The sequence below is a fragment of the Penicillium canescens genome, assembly GCF_028828765.1.
Source record: "Penicillium canescens strain IBT 15451 chromosome Unknown utg000011l_segment0_segment0, whole genome shotgun sequence".
NCBI classification, from domain to species: Eukaryota; Fungi; Ascomycota; class Eurotiomycetes; order Eurotiales; family Aspergillaceae; genus Penicillium; species Penicillium canescens.
In genome coordinates, this window is record NW_026703973.1 from 60,940 (window position 1) to 78,401 (window position 17,462).

The 17,462-nt window shown below is 47.8% G+C and overlaps 7 protein-coding genes across 7 annotated transcripts; 5 read left to right on the forward strand and 2 right to left on the reverse strand.

Annotated features, from left to right (window-relative positions):
- Positions 1-418: 418 nt before the first annotated feature.
- On the reverse strand, positions 419-3,445 carry N7446_012727 (glycoside hydrolase family 31 protein; the record flags this gene model as incomplete). The annotated part of the gene is made up of 4 exons (XM_058521469.1): positions 419-1,077; positions 1,128-1,261; positions 1,316-1,451; positions 1,522-3,445. 4 exons carry the CDS (start codon positions 3,443-3,445, stop codon positions 419-421), a joined length of 2,853 nt encoding a protein of 950 aa, XP_058364946.1.
- An 85-nt stretch (positions 3,446-3,530) lies between these two features.
- N7446_012728 (uncharacterized protein) lies at positions 3,531-4,155 on the forward strand (the record flags this gene model as incomplete). The annotated part of the gene is made up of 4 exons (XM_058521470.1): positions 3,531-3,602; positions 3,661-3,695; positions 3,757-4,014; positions 4,059-4,155. The coding sequence occupies 4 exons, from the start codon at positions 3,531-3,533 to the stop codon at positions 4,153-4,155; spliced, it is 462 nt and encodes a 153-aa protein (XP_058364947.1).
- Positions 4,156-7,167: 3,012 nt separating this feature from the next.
- On the forward strand, positions 7,168-7,659 carry N7446_012729 (uncharacterized protein; the record flags this gene model as incomplete). Its single annotated transcript, XM_058521471.1, has 1 exon — positions 7,168-7,659. The coding sequence occupies one exon, from the start codon at positions 7,168-7,170 to the stop codon at positions 7,657-7,659; it is 492 nt and encodes a 163-aa protein (XP_058364948.1).
- Positions 7,660-9,066: 1,407 nt separating this feature from the next.
- Positions 9,067-9,753, forward strand: N7446_012730 (uncharacterized protein). Its single transcript, XM_058521472.1, has 2 exons — positions 9,067-9,303; positions 9,360-9,753. Exons 1-2 carry the CDS (start codon positions 9,102-9,104, stop codon positions 9,464-9,466), a joined length of 309 nt encoding a protein of 102 aa, XP_058364949.1. The 5' UTR covers positions 9,067-9,101; the 3' UTR covers positions 9,467-9,753.
- Positions 9,754-10,917: 1,164 nt separating this feature from the next.
- N7446_012731 (uncharacterized protein) lies at positions 10,918-12,288 on the forward strand. The gene is made up of 5 exons (XM_058521473.1): positions 10,918-10,994; positions 11,015-11,239; positions 11,289-11,553; positions 11,609-11,936; positions 11,988-12,288. The coding sequence occupies exons 2-5, from the start codon at positions 11,088-11,090 to the stop codon at positions 12,188-12,190; spliced, it is 948 nt and encodes a 315-aa protein (XP_058364950.1). The 5' UTR covers positions 10,918-10,994; positions 11,015-11,087; the 3' UTR covers positions 12,191-12,288.
- A 351-nt stretch (positions 12,289-12,639) lies between these two features.
- N7446_012732 (uncharacterized protein) lies at positions 12,640-14,232 on the reverse strand (the record flags this gene model as incomplete). Its single annotated transcript, XM_058521474.1, has 3 exons — positions 12,640-13,022; positions 13,094-13,184; positions 13,261-14,232. The coding sequence occupies 3 exons, from the start codon at positions 14,230-14,232 to the stop codon at positions 12,640-12,642; spliced, it is 1,446 nt and encodes a 481-aa protein (XP_058364951.1).
- A 725-nt stretch (positions 14,233-14,957) lies between these two features.
- On the forward strand, positions 14,958-16,185 carry N7446_012733 (uncharacterized protein; the record flags this gene model as incomplete). Its single annotated transcript, XM_058521475.1, has 3 exons — positions 14,958-15,344; positions 15,396-15,825; positions 15,878-16,185. The coding sequence occupies 3 exons, from the start codon at positions 14,958-14,960 to the stop codon at positions 16,183-16,185; spliced, it is 1,125 nt and encodes a 374-aa protein (XP_058364952.1).
- Positions 16,186-17,462: the final 1,277 nt, after the last annotated feature.

The window sequence follows — 17,462 nt, forward strand, 5'->3', positions numbered from 1 at the left end:
GTGGATGGGTTGGTCAATTTGTACGGAAAAATAAGACAATCACTTCGTCCACATAGTCACAAGATAGATAAAAAGACCTTGTGTTCATTGAAAACCTTTAAAGCCTAGGTCAATAACAAAAAGCATAGATTTCCGGGATACAACATGGGAAGCCCTGGTTGCGGTAGGTAGAATGTTGTAATTATGACCAGTTGATCAGTACGAAAGCAGATGAGCTGAGTGATTAGGGTTCACCTGATTATAACATATATGCAGTAGGCTTTAAGAGAAAAATTTATGGTGAAATTTAGAACACTCTTTGCATTTTGAACTTACGTCCTTATTCATTTATGTCCTCATACTACTTATTGCCTGTCTCTTGTGCTAGCGATGCGTGGCCCAAACAAAGCAGCGATATCTACCCTAACCTAGGATCAGATCACACTACCGTTATATGAGACTGGCCGGTCAAAGGCACATCAACATGAAGCACCAGCTTCTTATTCTCGGCATCGTACTCGGCATCATGGAGTCCCTTCGGCTCGCGCTCCACGCCAAGAACAGTGATAGCCTCAATAGTGACGCCAGCCTCGTACTCAAACGAGCCAGTCATGCTGAACTTACCATGCACGTACTTGAAGTCAATCTCCGAGACGGCGTCCTGCACAACCGACTCGCCGTCGTCGAGGTACAGGGAGCCCTTAGCGCAGTCATCGAGCCCCGGCGCAATGACAATGTTGAAGCCCTTCTTACGCAGCGCGGTGGTGGTGTTAGCGCTCTCGATGCGCTGCGGGTAGACAATGCCCCCCTTGTAGTGAACCATGATGTCCGTGTAGTCGACCTCGGCGGAGATGTACTCGCCGTGCCCGCGGACGGGGTTGCCGGTGCCCCATTCGTAGAAGATGTCGTCGGGGAGGTAGTAGTTGACGCTCGTGCTGTTCTCCTCTGTGACTGGGCTGACAAGGATGCCGTCGCCGTAGAAGAACTGCAGGTCTATGGGGTAGGTGTTGGGGTCGTTTGGATAGTTGAAGAACAGAGGGTTGAGGGCCGGGGTGCCAGTCTGGTTCTGTTTGTAGATGGCGGTGTAGATATAGTCGACTGCATCATTATCAGTTCTAATCTCAGAGAGGAGGGTGTGCATCACTTACGGAGCTGGTATCTGATCGAGATTCCTTTGCGCGCGGCCTCAGCGACTATCGGCCAGCGGTAGAACTCCTGGGGATTCGCGAAGATTTCGGCGTGGTTGCGGAAGAATGTGTAGAATGATCCAAGAGCTGCCCATCTATTGATCTATATTAGCTAGAGCAGCCCATGTGATGGGAGATTCAGTCCTTACCTAGCACAGAGCGTCTCCGTTACATTACCACCGAAGCCGCAAACATCGGGGCCCACGACAGGAATTTGGTACAACGATGCAAACTGCAGGATCTGACTGATAGAGCTGCGGTACCAAAGCCACCCAGAAACGTTATCTGCAGAATATTTAGCATGAGTCGGTGGCGTTGTCAATATTGAATGGGTAGACGCCAGAAGCATTCTTACCTCCAAGCCAGTGGGACACGTCCTTGCCGGAGCCAGCAAACGTGCTTCTCGTAATGACCAAAGCGCGGTCATCTGGGCGCCTGGAACGCATGGCATTGTGGGAATGCGAGGACATCATAGCCCCGTAAAGGTTGTGGGTATCATATTGAACGTATCCGCCACTCTGCACCAGATCGGTGTCGGCAGTGCTGTCAGCAAGCGTGGGTCCAGCGCCGTTCTGAATCATAAAAGGTGGCCTGATGAGCTTGCGATTTGGAAGACCCTTGCACTCGTCAGGTCCGCAGCCAGAGCCAGTTTGTCTGCCGTGCTGCCAGCCAGCACTCGAAGGAGCCCCACTGGCAGAGCGCCAATGACCAACACCGAGGTTGCGGCGGGAACGAGACTGAGGTTGATGACGTTGGACAACAGTAGTTGAAGGCTTCTCATTTGCGTTACCGGAAGCAAAGTTTGGCTGAAGACTGTTCGGGAATCCAGGGATAGGAGCATCCGGACCATCGCGGACTGGTGGCGGCTTTGGAGGGTCACCATCCACCTCCGCGAAATTCTCCGGGGTGGTGTTGTTGCCTGGGTAGGGGCGGTTGAAGAAGTTTGCGGGCTCGTTCATATCGATCCATAACGCGTCAATGTCCGGGCCATTCGTTCCGTCGAAGAACTCCAAGAACTGCTCATTCCAGTACTGCTGCGATGCGGGATGGAACCAGTCAGGGAAGTAGCTCGGACCAGACCAAACAACTCCCTGGTATTCGGAGCCATTTTTTTCCTTCATGAAGGTATCATATTTAAGACCTGCATCAAGCGCCGGATTGGACTCCTTGTAGAACACGGCGGGATCTACCATGACTATGTAATGTTGATCTCTCGCATGGATTGTGTCCACCAGGTCTTTGTACAGATTGGCGGGGAACCTTTCTGGGTCAATGGTGAAGATGCGCCGACGGTCCATGTAGTCGATGTCCGTCCAGATGGTTTCCAGAGGAATATTGTTGGAGGAGTAGTTGGCGGTGACAGCGGCGACTTCGTAGACGTCTTGGTAGCCGTATTTGCACTGGTGGAAACCAAGTCCCCAATAAGGAGTCATCAATGGGAGCTGAGTGATTTCCGCGTACTGCATGGCCACATCGCGCGGGGAGGGGCCAGCAATGAAGTAGAAATCAAGAACACCGCCGATGATGTTGTACTCGAGGTACTGACCACCCTTGTTGTCGATGAAGATATCCATGCCGTTGGAGTTGAGTAGGAAGACTCCGTGGGTGCCACCTTGCCTGTGGTCAAAATATATCGGGTGAGCGCCGTACAGGTTCTCGCCTTGAGGTGTCCCGTAGGCATCGCGGGTGTAGATCGTCCGAGTGTAGTTGGTCGCGTTCAGCATGAACGCGTCGCTGTGCTCACCCAGTCCGTACAAATGCGGGTTCTGCGGCAGATGTGTCTTGATATAGACATATTGGCTCTCGAACACCAGCTTGTTTCCCGTGGTATCGAAGATCACCTCCCCGGTATCAGTCCGAGACACAATGAATGAAAAGGGGTCGGCATTAAAGTCGAACCTGAGCTTGGCGTTCTTCGGGGAACACCACTGGCCGAAACCGGGGCGCGGGAAGACACTGTCTGGAACCTGGTAGACCGTGTTGTTGGTGTCCAGGATCTTGACGTGGAGTCGATCGCTGGTCTGATACTCCACCTCCAGCTTCAAGTCTGGGAGGTCAGTCCCGAAAACATTGCATGCTGGCCCTGCGAGAGAAAGTTCCGCGTAAAATCCAGACCTAGTCTCCCATTGCTTTGTCGCCCTGTATCCTGGGCATTTTGACAGGTCCTTTTCGTAGAGGTCATTGCCGGGGTCATCGAGATCCTCGATACCAGCCTGACTCTGTGCCCAGACACAGCCACTCAGGGCTGCAGCCGAGGTGAACAGCTTCTGGAGATACATGCTGTCGCTTTGGATAGCGAGCGATATCACGTACGCATACTGTCCTTATATACTTCTCTCGGTTCCATTGGTTCCCTTTGCCAAGATGGACCGTGTGATGAGCGCGGAGACTACAACATTCGCCAAGGCCGCGATCCCCATCCCGGAACCGGGGATGGTATTTCAACTGTCCAACTCTGGAGCTGGAGACGTTCATTGTTTCTCCCGTTTTTGAGGTCACCCGCATCAATGTCGTCGAGGTCTTTGTGGGGTATCTTGCCCTGGCATCGCAGTATAGACATGTGGTTCACCTGCAGATGAAAACAAAACAGCGACATCAACCCCGCGCAAGCTGTCGGCAAAGCCAGCGATGATCCCCAGTCCTTGGCATTTGCCGAGCGCTCCGGTAAAAGCCCGAGAAATGACGCTGTCAACTCCATTCTTGGCGTTCATCGCTTTCTAATCGTCCGGCAAAAGTCCGTTGTTGCGGGGCTCCACAAGGCTCCAATTTCCCTCGACCCCACGCTATGTTTCATGTCTTTCGTATTTTCATCATCTCAGCTTCCCGGGCTCTTCATCACCGGTGGTGGGTGAGGCATAATCATTGAACAAATCGGCTGCTTAAGTCACGCAGTAAGATACTGTCGTCCAGCGCAGTGGGAGGTAGCAATCCAAGAGTGGAATATGAGCTCACCTCGTTCGACGATTGCGACGAGTTCCTCGTCTTTTGATTGTTCAGGCCTCAAATTTCACCTTACAGTCGAGAGCCCCATTCTTTTATTGCACAGCCCCAGGGTTGCAACCGGTTAACTGTCGACAAGTCTGATCCGACTAAGACCCGAAAGGTGGTAAGATGGAACGGAACAGTTTACTCCTCCTGCTAATATATCTGAGCCTAAAGCATGCCGATGGTTATGATTATGTGCCTAGAATGGAGATGGTTGGAAATAACTTGTCATGCATACGGAGTCAATCAACATCTGCTGTGTGTGGAAAGCTTATCAAAGTCACAGCTGGGGCTACAGGCTAAGAGGACGTGTCTTAGTCACTGAATTTGACGCGAACGATCACAGCATAGAGCACCAATCAAGAAGCTGGATTTGGTAGGGAAGTAGTTTGAGGCGTGCTGCTGATAGTCCAGAGCTGTCAAAGCTTGCGATTTCTATGCCCCGGATGTGGTTCGTCCCAATTTCCGATATCACAGATTCTATTAATTGGTATTATTCTCTAGGTGACCTCATAGAAGCGCCAAGGACAAGCAAAAATTGCGCGACGGCATGGAGGACTTTGAGTACAGAGGAGTGAGTTCGGAGCTATTTGAATGGTTCTTTTCAGTAACTCGTGCTGTTTACTTTGTGTTCAAGTATGTTCAAACAGTCCCACTTTTGACTTTACTTCTTTCTTCCTGCTTTGTTCTCTCCCACTAGAATGTACACTTTTCCTTCGGGGAGGCAGTTCATCATAAAATACAGGTCGTTCCTATGAACCTTACCGCTGATATATGTAAGGGTCGATTTGGGATTGCGTGTAGTTTCGCTGGCCATGAATTGAGATAAAAATAGAGAATACAGTTGGCAGAATCGTTAAGGGCCTATGGAGTCAACCTCGTAGCTCTGCAGAGCTGAGAGCCGCATGTATATTGAGATGAGAACAAGTCTCGCCTAATGTGGCTCATTATCGTCACCTCATACCAGACGGAGTGAAAATTTATTCTTGAACTCCTGGCCATTGAACTCAACGCCGTTATAGTCAGAGCATAGACTGGATTGAATTAAATGCCCTCGATAGGATTATGGTTGCATCTTGCAGGATAAATACACTGGTAGGAATTTCAGAGTAGAGGGAGTGTTTCATCTTCCAATCAGGTAGGATTGTTGTTCCAATACCCATTGCCCACAGCATCACTCATTTGAATTGTCTCGAAGGACAACCAGACATATCTCTCCACCTGCCCCCCTATCGGCCAAACCCCTGACAGTAGCCGCCCTCAAGATACAGATCATCCATGCAGTCCGAGCCAACACGAGAATGAAATTCGTGTTCAGTGGGCTCCAAGTTAAGCTTCAGTGATGCTCGTATGTCGTCCCAGTCCTAATACGCGGAAATCCGAGATTTGGATTGGTGACGTCCAATCTTATTTCTCGCTGCGCGCTTCTTCCAAATCGGTCCGATAAAGGGCTCTGCCACTTGTCGGGCAGCTTCCTAGGTCCAATTTCACGGTGTGATCCATATCACTTTTTCGTCGGCGCGCGGTCCATGATAGAATGACCAGGTGTGCACCAAAGATGACTGCACGTGACTTGATAAAGTGGGAATGAGAGCCTGTGCTTGCCAACCAGTCACGTGAGAAGGGGCTCGTTGTACCTTGAGCTATTGTACGATAGTCTGTACGCAGGAATTTCGTGCGCCTATGTAAATATGTGGGTAAGCGCTTGACTTTGGGTGGAAGCACGGACGCAGCAGTGTTTTAAACGAGTGGCTCCTATGGGGCTCCACCAGGGAGCGGGACCCACCATAGCCGTAGTGCTAGGGCGGAATTGAACCTTGAACCCAATACCTTCCTGTATCGATTTGGTCCGAGTTGCCTTCCCTCTAGGATCTCCAAGGTTAGAAAGCTGTACAGTAATATCGGCATTGTTTTTCTAAGGTCGCATGGAGGGTCTACATTGGTGAGGGCATACATAGCCTCTTAAGGTTGTCGAAAATCCCGACTGTGCCTTGATGTTGTTGTTATTGGCGTAGGTCTTTCATAGTCTAACATTTTGTAAGTTTTGTAATCATGACCGCCTGACCCCTCAGATTCCGATTCCATGTTGATAGTCGTGATATCTTTCGCCTCGAGACAAAGTCCGGAGTGTTTCTTCTGTTCAGGCTTCTGACGGGGGTCGTAAAGTACTACACAAAACGTCACTGTCCATCGTCCTGTCGAAGCTGCACAGCACATATCATTTTGTTTCTTAGAGCCATAATAGCACTTCCTAGGGGGCTCCTAGTCCCCAGAGTGGACAGCGTCGCTTTGAATGCAAACCATCTAAGCAGATCTCCGTCGGCGGGCAGGAGATACCGCTCGGGTTTGTGGGACTGACCCGGGTGAAGGAGTAATTTTGCGACTTAAACAGGTGTAGTTAGTTATTTGTTCTGACTAAGATGCCTCAGCAATCAGGCGCAACCCGACGGCCACAACCCTGCCAAGTCCTCACTGTACTGGTGAGCGGTTCGCAACGAGCCGGGGCTCTTTCCCCGTAGGTAAGAACCGTTAGATAGTGGGCAAAGGCAAAACTGTCCGAGACGCTCGAAAAGCTACGTCCGATCATATTGGCAGCCTAGGGGTTCAGACCTATCCAATGTGTCGCCGAAGTTCCCTTACCAACCATTATGACATCACCATAACCCCCTGTATACTTACATGGATATGGATCTCTATCTCCGCTTAAGCTCCCTTCCTACACCGACTCTTCAAGGCTAACAGTCCTGCATACAAGAATATCAACAAGCCAACCCCACCAAAAACTTCGTCACCTACCCGGAACCAATGTTATGAAACCGCAGACATTCTTGTTCAACGTCCTCCTCATATCTCCCATCGCATATGCAGAAGGAAAAATCAGCCTTCAATGGGCAATCTGCGACTCCAGTGCACAAGATACGCTTGCAAAACTTAGACTAGGCGCAGCACCCCCCTACAAAGAAAATCCAATCACCTACTACGATGAACACCCCCTATCCACATCAGCTCTGGTGTAATGTTCCGCACGAAAACAAACAAAGGCCAGCCATTCTCCACAGTCAAAGTTCGCTTTCCTGGGGCAGTTCCTGATATTCCGGAGTTTGTTGACTGCTCCTGGGGCCAATATGGCACCAACCCGCCATCCTTCGCCTGCGAAAAACGCTGTCCTTTGGACAGTAAAGTTTGGCAAGATGAGCAGGTGCAGTTCGCCGAACAATATGAGACTGTCGACTGGGATGCGCTGCGTGCGTACGGGCCCTATCAGAATGCGAAGTGGAAGGTGCGAGTCGAGGGATACAAGGCTAAGCTTGATAATGTAGTTGCTGGGGACCTGCATCTCATGGAGGTTGAGGTGAAGGTGCGCTGGGAGGAGTCTCATGATGCGCTGCAGGCGATCACGCAATATCTAAACGACAGGGGCGTTGTGCTTTGTGAGCCGCAGGAAGGGAAAACCATGCGGCTATTTCGTGCTATGGGGTACTTTGGTGATGAAAATGAGGAGCTCTAAGCAAAGGCGAGAGGTGTGGATCTTGTGCAGTTATGTTGGGGGAAGTGAATATCAGGTGCCCAAGATAGGGAGTAAAGCTAGCGAGGGCGATTTCGTTCCAGCAAGATTCCGGGATTCACGTGTAAATAAATTAATTTTTAGCCTCGAGCGCGTTCAATATGTCTCAAAATTAAATAATCGGTCAGCTTCCTAGTCCTCTCTCCGACTGCACCACATTAGCATATAGAATATAGGGGCGAACGAGACAAATTTAGGCATTATCCATATCTATGCACTCCAGGCTTTGTGGTTTCCTCTAATGGTTAGTCTGCTACGCCTGTAGAGCTTCAACTGGACAAGGCTTACATACTCTGTAGAATCCACTAAGATTATGCAGAAATGTTGGGAAAACAAGATAAAAAAGGTCTCATCTTGCGTCGTTATGTTATCCTTTGGGTCAATCCAATCACCATTCTAATAAGAGTAGTACCTAGAATTCTTCGAAAATCAGACGGAGTAATCCCATAGTTATAGTATGATGCGTTTCACAGAACGGCTCTATGGATATGCGCATAGACAACGTTGTTTTATCCATAGATTCTGAATGAATATTGCGGGGCTGAACTGCCATCAACTTGCAGCTTGCGGACAGACTATAAGTAGGGGCAAACTTGAGGCCTTTGCCTGAGGATCACAAAATCAGTCATTTTGAAGTCCTTCAGAAGAACTTTATTGAGTTATAGTCCTTGGTTATATCTCAGTAACTGATGTAGATAAATTCAAGCAAAAATGTACCAAATTTACAATTGGATGGTGGTTCACAACTTTGCATTTTGTTGTTACGCTTGTGAATAATTCTCGACAAAGAAGGAGCGAAGAAACGGGTGATATTCAGTCTAAGCTACGGAGGAGAGTAAGAGAAAGGAAGAAAAGCTATCTAAGTCCATGCAGCGCATACAGTCCTATCAGGCAGGCAGTGAATTCAGGTAGTGAATGCAGGAAGAACGTGAGAAGTATCCTGCAAAAATCAGAAATCTGCATCACTTTTTTTTGTCTTTTTTGTGGTTGTTCTCATAACTAACGCTCAAGGCGGTTGGAGTGCTTTCCCCGCGTTGAGTCTACAAGTAGGCAAGGGTAATTTTGGCAGCCGGAACGTCATTCCCTCCCAGTAACAGTTCATCAAATTAGACTGAGATCTCCCTTTCGAGTCTGTGGTACTGTTGTACGTCATCGGCTATCAGTCAACCGGTGACTATCATGGCGGCGAAAAAAAAGCAAGATTATTGGTCTGGCCGGGTAACAAACTTGAATTAAACACGGTATGCATTTCGTGTTCGACGGGGCATGATTACATGGTGAAGAACTGCTTATAACTAAAGATCGCCTCCCCCACACGCATTTTCCTTTCCATCGTAACTGCACAACGTGCCAATCCCACTATATACCGTTCACTTCCAGCATCAATGTCGTCAATCATCATTTCCATCAAGGACCTTGTCACATCGGTATTCGAAGTGATAGTCTCCGTGTTTCACACCGCCCTCGATGTGACCTCTGGGCTGCTCACAGCTATTGTCAACTCTTTCATCGGCACCCTCAGGATGGCGCTGCGTGCTGTAGGAAATATATTTGAAGCTGCAGGTGGCTTAGGCAAGTTTATTGCTAGTAAGTTTTGTTTCCTTTGAGCGACCTAAAGTCTTAAAGCGCTAACACTTCAAAAGGTAATATTATTGTCATTGCAATCATCGCTGGCGGTGCATATGGATATCTGCGATACCAAAGTCGCCAAGGACGCCCTATTAAGGTTGGAAACAAGAAGTTGAACTAGGTTAGGATTGGTAGTTTGTTGATTTTAGGCTGTCCTGTTTTTACCGCAATAATTATCTAAGAGGTGGCTAAGATGCCTATTTTTCCACCCCTTCAAATCAACCGCGATCAAAAGATTTCTGTCAGTATCCAAAAAGAAAATCAGTGTTTTCACATCTGTTCTGTATTATCAATCCAAAGTTAGGAAAGCCAACTTGCCAATTCCGTATTGGACATCTGTTGTGTTGACATCATCGGGCGTTGCAGCGAAGACCGCCAAGAAATCCTCTGCATAGAAACCCCCCATCCTTGCTGGCCACAGCAAATGAAAGACACGGATATATCCCTTTGGGCTGATCTTTTCCACCTAAGTCATGGAAATGGGAGTAGCGCATTTTTGGGTCTCAGCTATTTGCGCAGAGTCTCGTCTACGGTGGGAAGAAGCTTTTACTGTTGGTCTTTGAGATCGGCCGCAACGTTAATAGAATTCACCGCTGTAGCTTTCGAGTGCTTCCGTCAAGTGGTGATAGCCGTAGCTGTACTTCATCCTTATCCTCATCAATATCATGTGAGTAGTCTTTGATCTCATTTTGTGTAAAGATCAATGATGGGACCTTACCGAGCCTTCGGTCGGAGTTGGAGTACGGTGCGTGCGGGGGTCGATATCGTCCTGAGTGTGTATCAGAGATCTTCGTCGGCGCTTTCAGTGCGACTGGTCAATTTACGTGACTACATTCGTGTATTTAGAAAGTGTATAGTGCGAAGATGGACAGTCCTACAGGCACACGTCTATTATTTATATTTGGCGGCGATACATATCAAAGTGAAGCTACATGATCTTTATTACACTTACACCCCTTCATTTTGGGATATTCTTCATTCCATAACCAAAAATATACGGAACTTTCATTAGTTCTAACTTTCATGCTATCGAGAATAGCGACGTGACTCCACGGCTCGACCGATCGATTTAATCTGGGCTTATAGTCGCACAAGGTCGGTCTCGATCACGGCAAAAGTGTGCTTAGATTTCCAAGATAATGAAGGGGTTCTCAGGTTCACAGAAACTTCGGTGCGCTTCGTTCAAAACAAACCATCGATAAAAGCTGGTTTCGATGTGCTCAGCAGTACCCTCAAGTGACACCGGCTGGATTAGCTCTCTACATCTCACTGAGGTAAAGCTTGCTTCGCTGATTATGGTAGGATCGTAGCTCTTAGCACATTAGGAGGGGTGCGCTCTAATCAGGTCTCTAGGTTCTTTGGCGCCCTTCGGCGGGGGACAGGAGATGCCGCTAGGGTTTGTCGGACTGGCCAAGCGGAAGTGTAATTTTCCTACAGTTTTCGCAAAATGTATTAAAGGCAATCGCATTAGACTCCAAAGGTATTTAAGTGTGGCGATGTGTGACGTCAGCCTATCGAAAACCCACCGAGGTGACATTTCCGTGCCAGATCTGGTTTTCCAACATAAATACCCAAGAACCGGTTTGTCAGGTCTACTGTACTCCGCCATAGTGGTCGGAACGTCATTAAAACATCAGCAGCATTTCTTGGTATCTGGAGAAATTTTGTGTATATTAGAATGGACGGGTCAGGCGTATCCTTCCTCGGCTTGACTTGACGTACTTTCTATCGCAAATATCACAATGGCCTCTAACGCTCAAAAAACCTTCAAGCTTGCCACCGGTGCTAAGATCCCTGCTATAGGTCTGGGAACTTGGCAGGATGAGGCTGCCCAGGAGGCAGCAGTTCTAGTAGCTCTTCAGGCAGGATATCGCCACATTGACACAGCAAGGTGGTAAGTACTTACACAAACTTGGGAGAATTGCCGAGGTTGACACCTATAGCTATGGTACTGAGCCAGCTGTCGGCAAAGCCATAAAGCAAAGCGGTGTACCCCGGAGTGAGATTTTTGTTACGAGCAAGCTGTGGAACAACAAACACCATCCAGATGATGTAGAGCAAGCATTGCAGATGAGTCTGGATGACCTGGGACTAGACTACCTTGATCTCTTCTTGATGCATTGGCCTGTTGCCTTCAAACGTGGAGATGATCTGTTCCCGTCCGACAAAGACGGGAATCTGATAACTGATGATATTGATTATGTCGATGTATTTCCATCCAATATTTTAATCCCACAGCGAGATCAATTACTGACTGATCAAGACTTACAAAGCTATGGAAGGCTTGGTAGAATCCGGTAAAGCCAAGGCTATCGGAATTTCCAACTTCTCCCGACAGGAAGTTGAGCGCCTCCTTGCGAATGCAACTATTAAACCAGCGGTACATCAGATGGAGCTGCACCCATGGCTCCAACAGGAGGACTTTTATCAGTTCCACCGTGAGCAGGGCATTCATGTGACTCAGTATTCGCCGTTTGGAAATCAGAATGAGATCTATGGATCCCGCGAGAAACATGGTCAGCTGGTCAATGATAAGACATTGGTCGAAATTGGGAAGAAGTATGGAAAGACTTCAAACCAAGTCGCCTTAGGTATATTATATGCTACTTCTCGATGGGTATCCAAACTAATAAAGGTCGCAGCTTGGGGTATCGCACATGGGCGGTCTGTCATTCCTAAATCAAAGTCTCCAGAACGAATCATGCAGAACTTCGATATCGCCTTTGAGCTTGACCCGACAGATATCCAAAAGATCGATTCCATCGACAAGAAGTTACGTTTCAATGACTCGAGCAAAGACTTTAATTATGAACTCTTTACAGACCTTGACGGCAAGCAAAAGTGAGACTGTCTGGAAAAGAAACTCACATTGTAGCTTTGATGGTTAGTTATGTGGGTTTTGGTCAATACATGCTTGCGGACTCGTGAAGTTTTGTAATATTCAACAATCGCACAACATTTTACTGGGTCTTTTAACTCTAATTGATCTGTCTTTATGTCGGCAACAGTGGCTTGGAAAGCTCGTCTATGTAGCCCAAATTTTGTATACCCACTAAGCCTACTTCAGGATTGGGGGGACGCCCTAATTGAAGGAGCCCTGATTTACCACCTGTTTGGGGGAAGCTTATTTGTCCTAATTTTCTAGTTTAAAGGTGGGTTAAAAATGATATGGAGAAAATGGTAGATAGACGCGTAGAAGAGGTGTAAGATGATTTCAAAAGTGATATAGCCTGATATGTCTCCAGACTTCTGAGACGTGACGTAAATTCAAAAAGAAACATCATCAGTGGAGTATTATGCTGCATCTTCACTTTCAACGCTGAATCGTAGACCTTTCTTTCTATCTGCACGCCAAACAAGCCACCAAGAAGACAGGATCCCCGTGATGGCCGCACAGAGGAAACAGAGACAGATAACGTACGACACTCGATACGTTGGTCCAAACACCGTGTCGTATATATGCGGCCCGGCTATCCCACTGAACTGCGCCATGGCATTTGTAAGTCCAATACCAATACCCGCAGCCACCGTCCCTTCGAGCGCGCGAATCCGTTCTGGCCAGATGACAGGGTATGCAGATCCAGCGCAGGCGGTGGCTACAATCAATGCAAGATACTTGACGATTGGGTTTTGGACCGTGATCAGGATGATATAGCAAATAATTGTTGTGCTTTCAACTGTTTATGCCATTAGTCCAGGATACTGGAACACCGTTTCATATGTGCTCAAGAAGCAGGATAATACGTACTCGCGACTGCAGTGGTCCAGGGTCTGATCCATCCCTTGTGTAGCAGATGCCCGACGGTGTTCAGAAATAAAAAGCACGCGACGTAGGGAGGCTGTTTGTGAAGTATCGGTTAGCAATATTTCACAGATCGCGTAGTGCGGTAGTCATTAAATGATGACTCAACTCACGATATTCATCAATTGCGATAAAGCTGTCGAAGTAAAGCCGAGCTCATAAATAACTGTAGGCAAAGCATAGTTCACCCCGAACCCGCCTATTCCATGTCCTATCCAGTAGAGCGTAAATGTGTAGACCGTAGGGCTCGAGAAAAGCACCTTAATGGCGTCCCAGTCCCAACTTTTATCTTTACCAGAAGGCGCCGAAGAAGACAGACGGTCTTTGAGAAACTCGCGCTCCTCCTCTGTTAACATGCGAGCGGTCTCGGGGTAGTCTGGAAGGCCTAGCAGTGCCACAACTGATAGCAGGATAGCAGGAAGTCCCTCTAAAATGAACAACCACCGCCAGCCCGAAAGCCCACCGGCCCCATCCATAAAGCTGATGGCGTATGCAAGAAGTCCACTCAAGGCCCCGGCTAATTGACCCAGAGAATAAAAGAGAGCAATTCTCCATGGCATCTCGGACGGCTTGTACCAGAAGGCCATGTGGTAAAGTACAGCAGGGTAAAAGCCTGCTTCAGCAATTCCAATTGCGAATCGCACGCACATCATTCCCGGGAAATTCTGCGCGGCACCAGCTGAGCATGCGCAAATCCCCCAGGACATAATAAGGACAAACATCCATCGCGACGGCATGAAGCTTTTGAGGAGGATTGTATTGGTTGGTTCGAATACAAGGTAGCTGTATGAGAAGATGGATTGGGTCCAGGCCCATTGCGAGGGGGTGAAACCAAGCTCTTTTTTGATCCCCGTTCCGGCTTCGAGGTTGATGATGGCAGCGTTGGAGTAGTTGCTCGAGTCGATGACTCGGAAAATGTATACGAATGAGTAAAATCCAACGAGCCAGAAGTCTATTTTTCGCATTACTCTTTTTTCGAGCTCAGCATGACGTTTGATGTCCGCATTTTCGAAATCGAGTTCATTGGGTCGAAGTGAATTAATGCTGGTGCTATTTACCTGTTCGCCGCCCTTTCCAGGTGCCATTTTTCTCTCCCGTGGAATGCAAAATTGAACTGAATAGCTCCAATCTCATTCTATATCTCTAGTTAACCACACATTTCTTAAGTATTCGAAGCCATGGTGACAGGGGTGCTGGCATAAGCTTGTGTCATGATAGTTTCGATCACGGCATGCGCTCCCCTATTGCGCCTATCTCGAGTACATCACCAACTTAATCATTAAATTGAGCATTCCTTGCTCACTTATCCTTGGTATTGCGGCATGCCAAATCTAGAAGTAGCAGCGGACAATTAATTGAGTTCTTGCTACCTACGTACCTATCATTGCTTATCCTAACTTATGTGCGCGGCAGATGAATTGGACCGGTATTTCATCCAAGCTCAGGTATAGTTATATCCACGAAGAGCTGCAGCCGGACAAAAACAATCCAATCATGGTTTTTTGCTAGAGTTTGACCACAAATAAGTCCCATTTGAGTTCTTTAATCCAACGCCACTTAATCCCTACTTGATCCTTACTTGATCGGCAGGTTTTCTTAGCGCATAACGCAATCGGGAGGAAAGATGATATAACCCGAGACCCCGCTGATGCTAGAATTTAGAAAATGGAAACTAGATATGGAGAACCATACATACATATTGGACATTGACAGCTCTCAGGTTACATAAATAAGTAAAGGATTCAAAGCATGTTGCATTCATATATATATTCCTAGTCAAATCACTGTCGCGGTCTATATTCAAGCAAAGATGGCTCCGTCCGCTATAAAAGAGCAATTTTCTTCCGAAAACGTGACAATTAAACCGTGGAGCCGTCCTGCACATACGAGGGAGAACATTGATTGGGCTCCTCTGGTTGAAATCGATCTATCTCGCTTCGACGAGCCCGGCAGGAAGCAAGAGCTCGCAAAGCAACTGTACGACGCCGTTACACGAGTCGGCTTTTGGGTAGTTGTTGGACATGGAATTGAGGATGAACGCGTCATGCGCCAATTCAGTATCGGTAATGCCTTCTTCCAAGAGCCGCTGGAAGAGAAGCGAAGCTTCGCCTGCAACTTTGCCGAGGGCGAGTATTTCGGCTACCGTGAGAATGAAAGATGGATTGGAGATACCGGAGTAAAGGATAACGTCGAAATGGTATATTCATCCTTGTCTAAAGTACGGGTTTAACATAGCTGACTCGTTCAGCTCAATATTCCTAAAGCGATTCCCGAATTGGAGGACATTCCGAGACACAGGATCGTTCGTCAAAACTATGATGAGATTGCGAGGTTTCATCAAGATCTTTTTAATCAAGTCATTCGAAAGTTATTTGTCTTGATGGCAATTATTCTGGAACTACCAGAAGACTACTTGGTCAATGCCCATGGCTATGACCAGCGATCGGATGATCACTTGCGATACATGATCTATAACACCCGGACTCAAGAAGAATGGGACAAGGCCCAGGCCTATACCAAGGGCGGCCACACCGACTTTGGTAGCCTAACCCTATTGTTCTCGCAGCATGTTGCTGGCTTGCAGATCCGAACGACAGAAGGGGTATGGAAATACGTGAAGCCTGTTGAGGGTGGGATTACATGCAACGTTGCCGACACTTTATCCTTCCTTACCAATGGTAAGTGTCTAATCGATTTTCAAAAGAGTGTTTCGCTAACTCAGAGCAAAAGGATTTTTGAAATCCACGATCCATCGTGTTGTCACACCCCCTAGGGATCAAATCAACATTCCTCGTCTTGGGTTGCTCTATTTCTGTCGACCCGGGGATAATACGATAATGAAGACAGTACCCTCGCCCGTGCTGGACCGTCTTGGCCTACTTGTCGAAGACGACAAAGACCCGAACAAACATGCTGCCACAGGAACGGAATATGTACGCGCTCGGGTTCGGGATGTGCACTATAAGAAGGTGATCGACAAGAGGGAGAACACATCGTTTGAGTTCAAGGGTCTGAAGGTTGCAAATCATTATGAATAAGTAGCAGGGTTATAAAGTAACGTATTTCCCAAGCGAGCGCCGCACCCAAGCGAGCGCCGCACCCCACCTATTACATCTACTATTGTTATTCAATTTTTCCAACCACAATTTGTATTCATTAAAATTGAAGCTATTCAGACCTCTCTGGGCACCGATTTCTCTTATGTCCAGGCGTTTTACAGAGACTGCATCGTTGTGGTCTCCTCTCATTGGTCGGATTAGGCGTCGGCGATGGGCTGCCAGCCTGGTTGAATTCCGCTTCATCCACCTGTTCTAGTCCACCAATGCGCTCTATAGCTTCTGATACTAATAGAGCACTATTATTAGCTATTCGAGCCTTTGTACGCCGCTTTTTACGCGTTGTCTTCGCATTAGCGGCGAGTAAATCGGTAATTTGCTGCTTCGCGATCGTGAAGCTATGTATGGCGAGCTGGCAGCCTTTCTCCATCTGGTCTAGAGCCTCTCCTAGACGTACTGGCTCATTAGAAGCAAGCTTCTTGATAGACGATGCCTGTCTCTTCGCTTCCTTGATAGTATGCGGCGTTTTCGGAGTCCAATTGCGGCTTGAATCGCTGCTATTGCTTGGTGGTCTTGGAGGGGTAGGTAGACGAATATCAAGCTTTGAAATGACGCGCTGTGGGTCGAATGGCTTGATACCAGCGCTGGCGAAGCTATTCACAATATTAGACTCTGTGAATGCTTTGATTCGGGCCGTTCTGTATGCTTCTAAGAAGTCATTTTTATCGACGCGGTGTATGCCAAGCCTTGTCTGGGACTCAACCACTTCACTATAAGCCCGCTTTAATACCCCAAAACAGCCAATATCGAGAGGTTGTAAAAGGTGAGATGAATGCGCCGGCATGCAGACCGTGATGATATTATTTTGGGCGCAGATTTCGTCAAATCGAGGCGTAAGATGGCTGCCATGTCCGTCGATAACGAGGAGACGATATACTCCTTTCGTACGGCCAATAGTCGATGGGATAAAGACTTTTTGAAGCCATTCAAGGCTTATAGAATCCGTAGTCCATCCCTTTTCACTAACCGCAAAAAGCCAGGTCGCTGGTAGGTCTTTATCGCTGAACCATGCCTTCATAAAGACCTTGCCCTTGAAAATAACGCATGGCGGCAACGCGTACCCCGACGCGCCTATTACTTCAATTGTCGTCACCCATTCGCGATTTCCAGGCTGTAAAAGGGATCTCCGACCGTAGGAAGTCCTCGTCACAACTTTTACAGTAGCTGTAAGGCCGAGAGCGAAACCAGTCTCGTCGAAA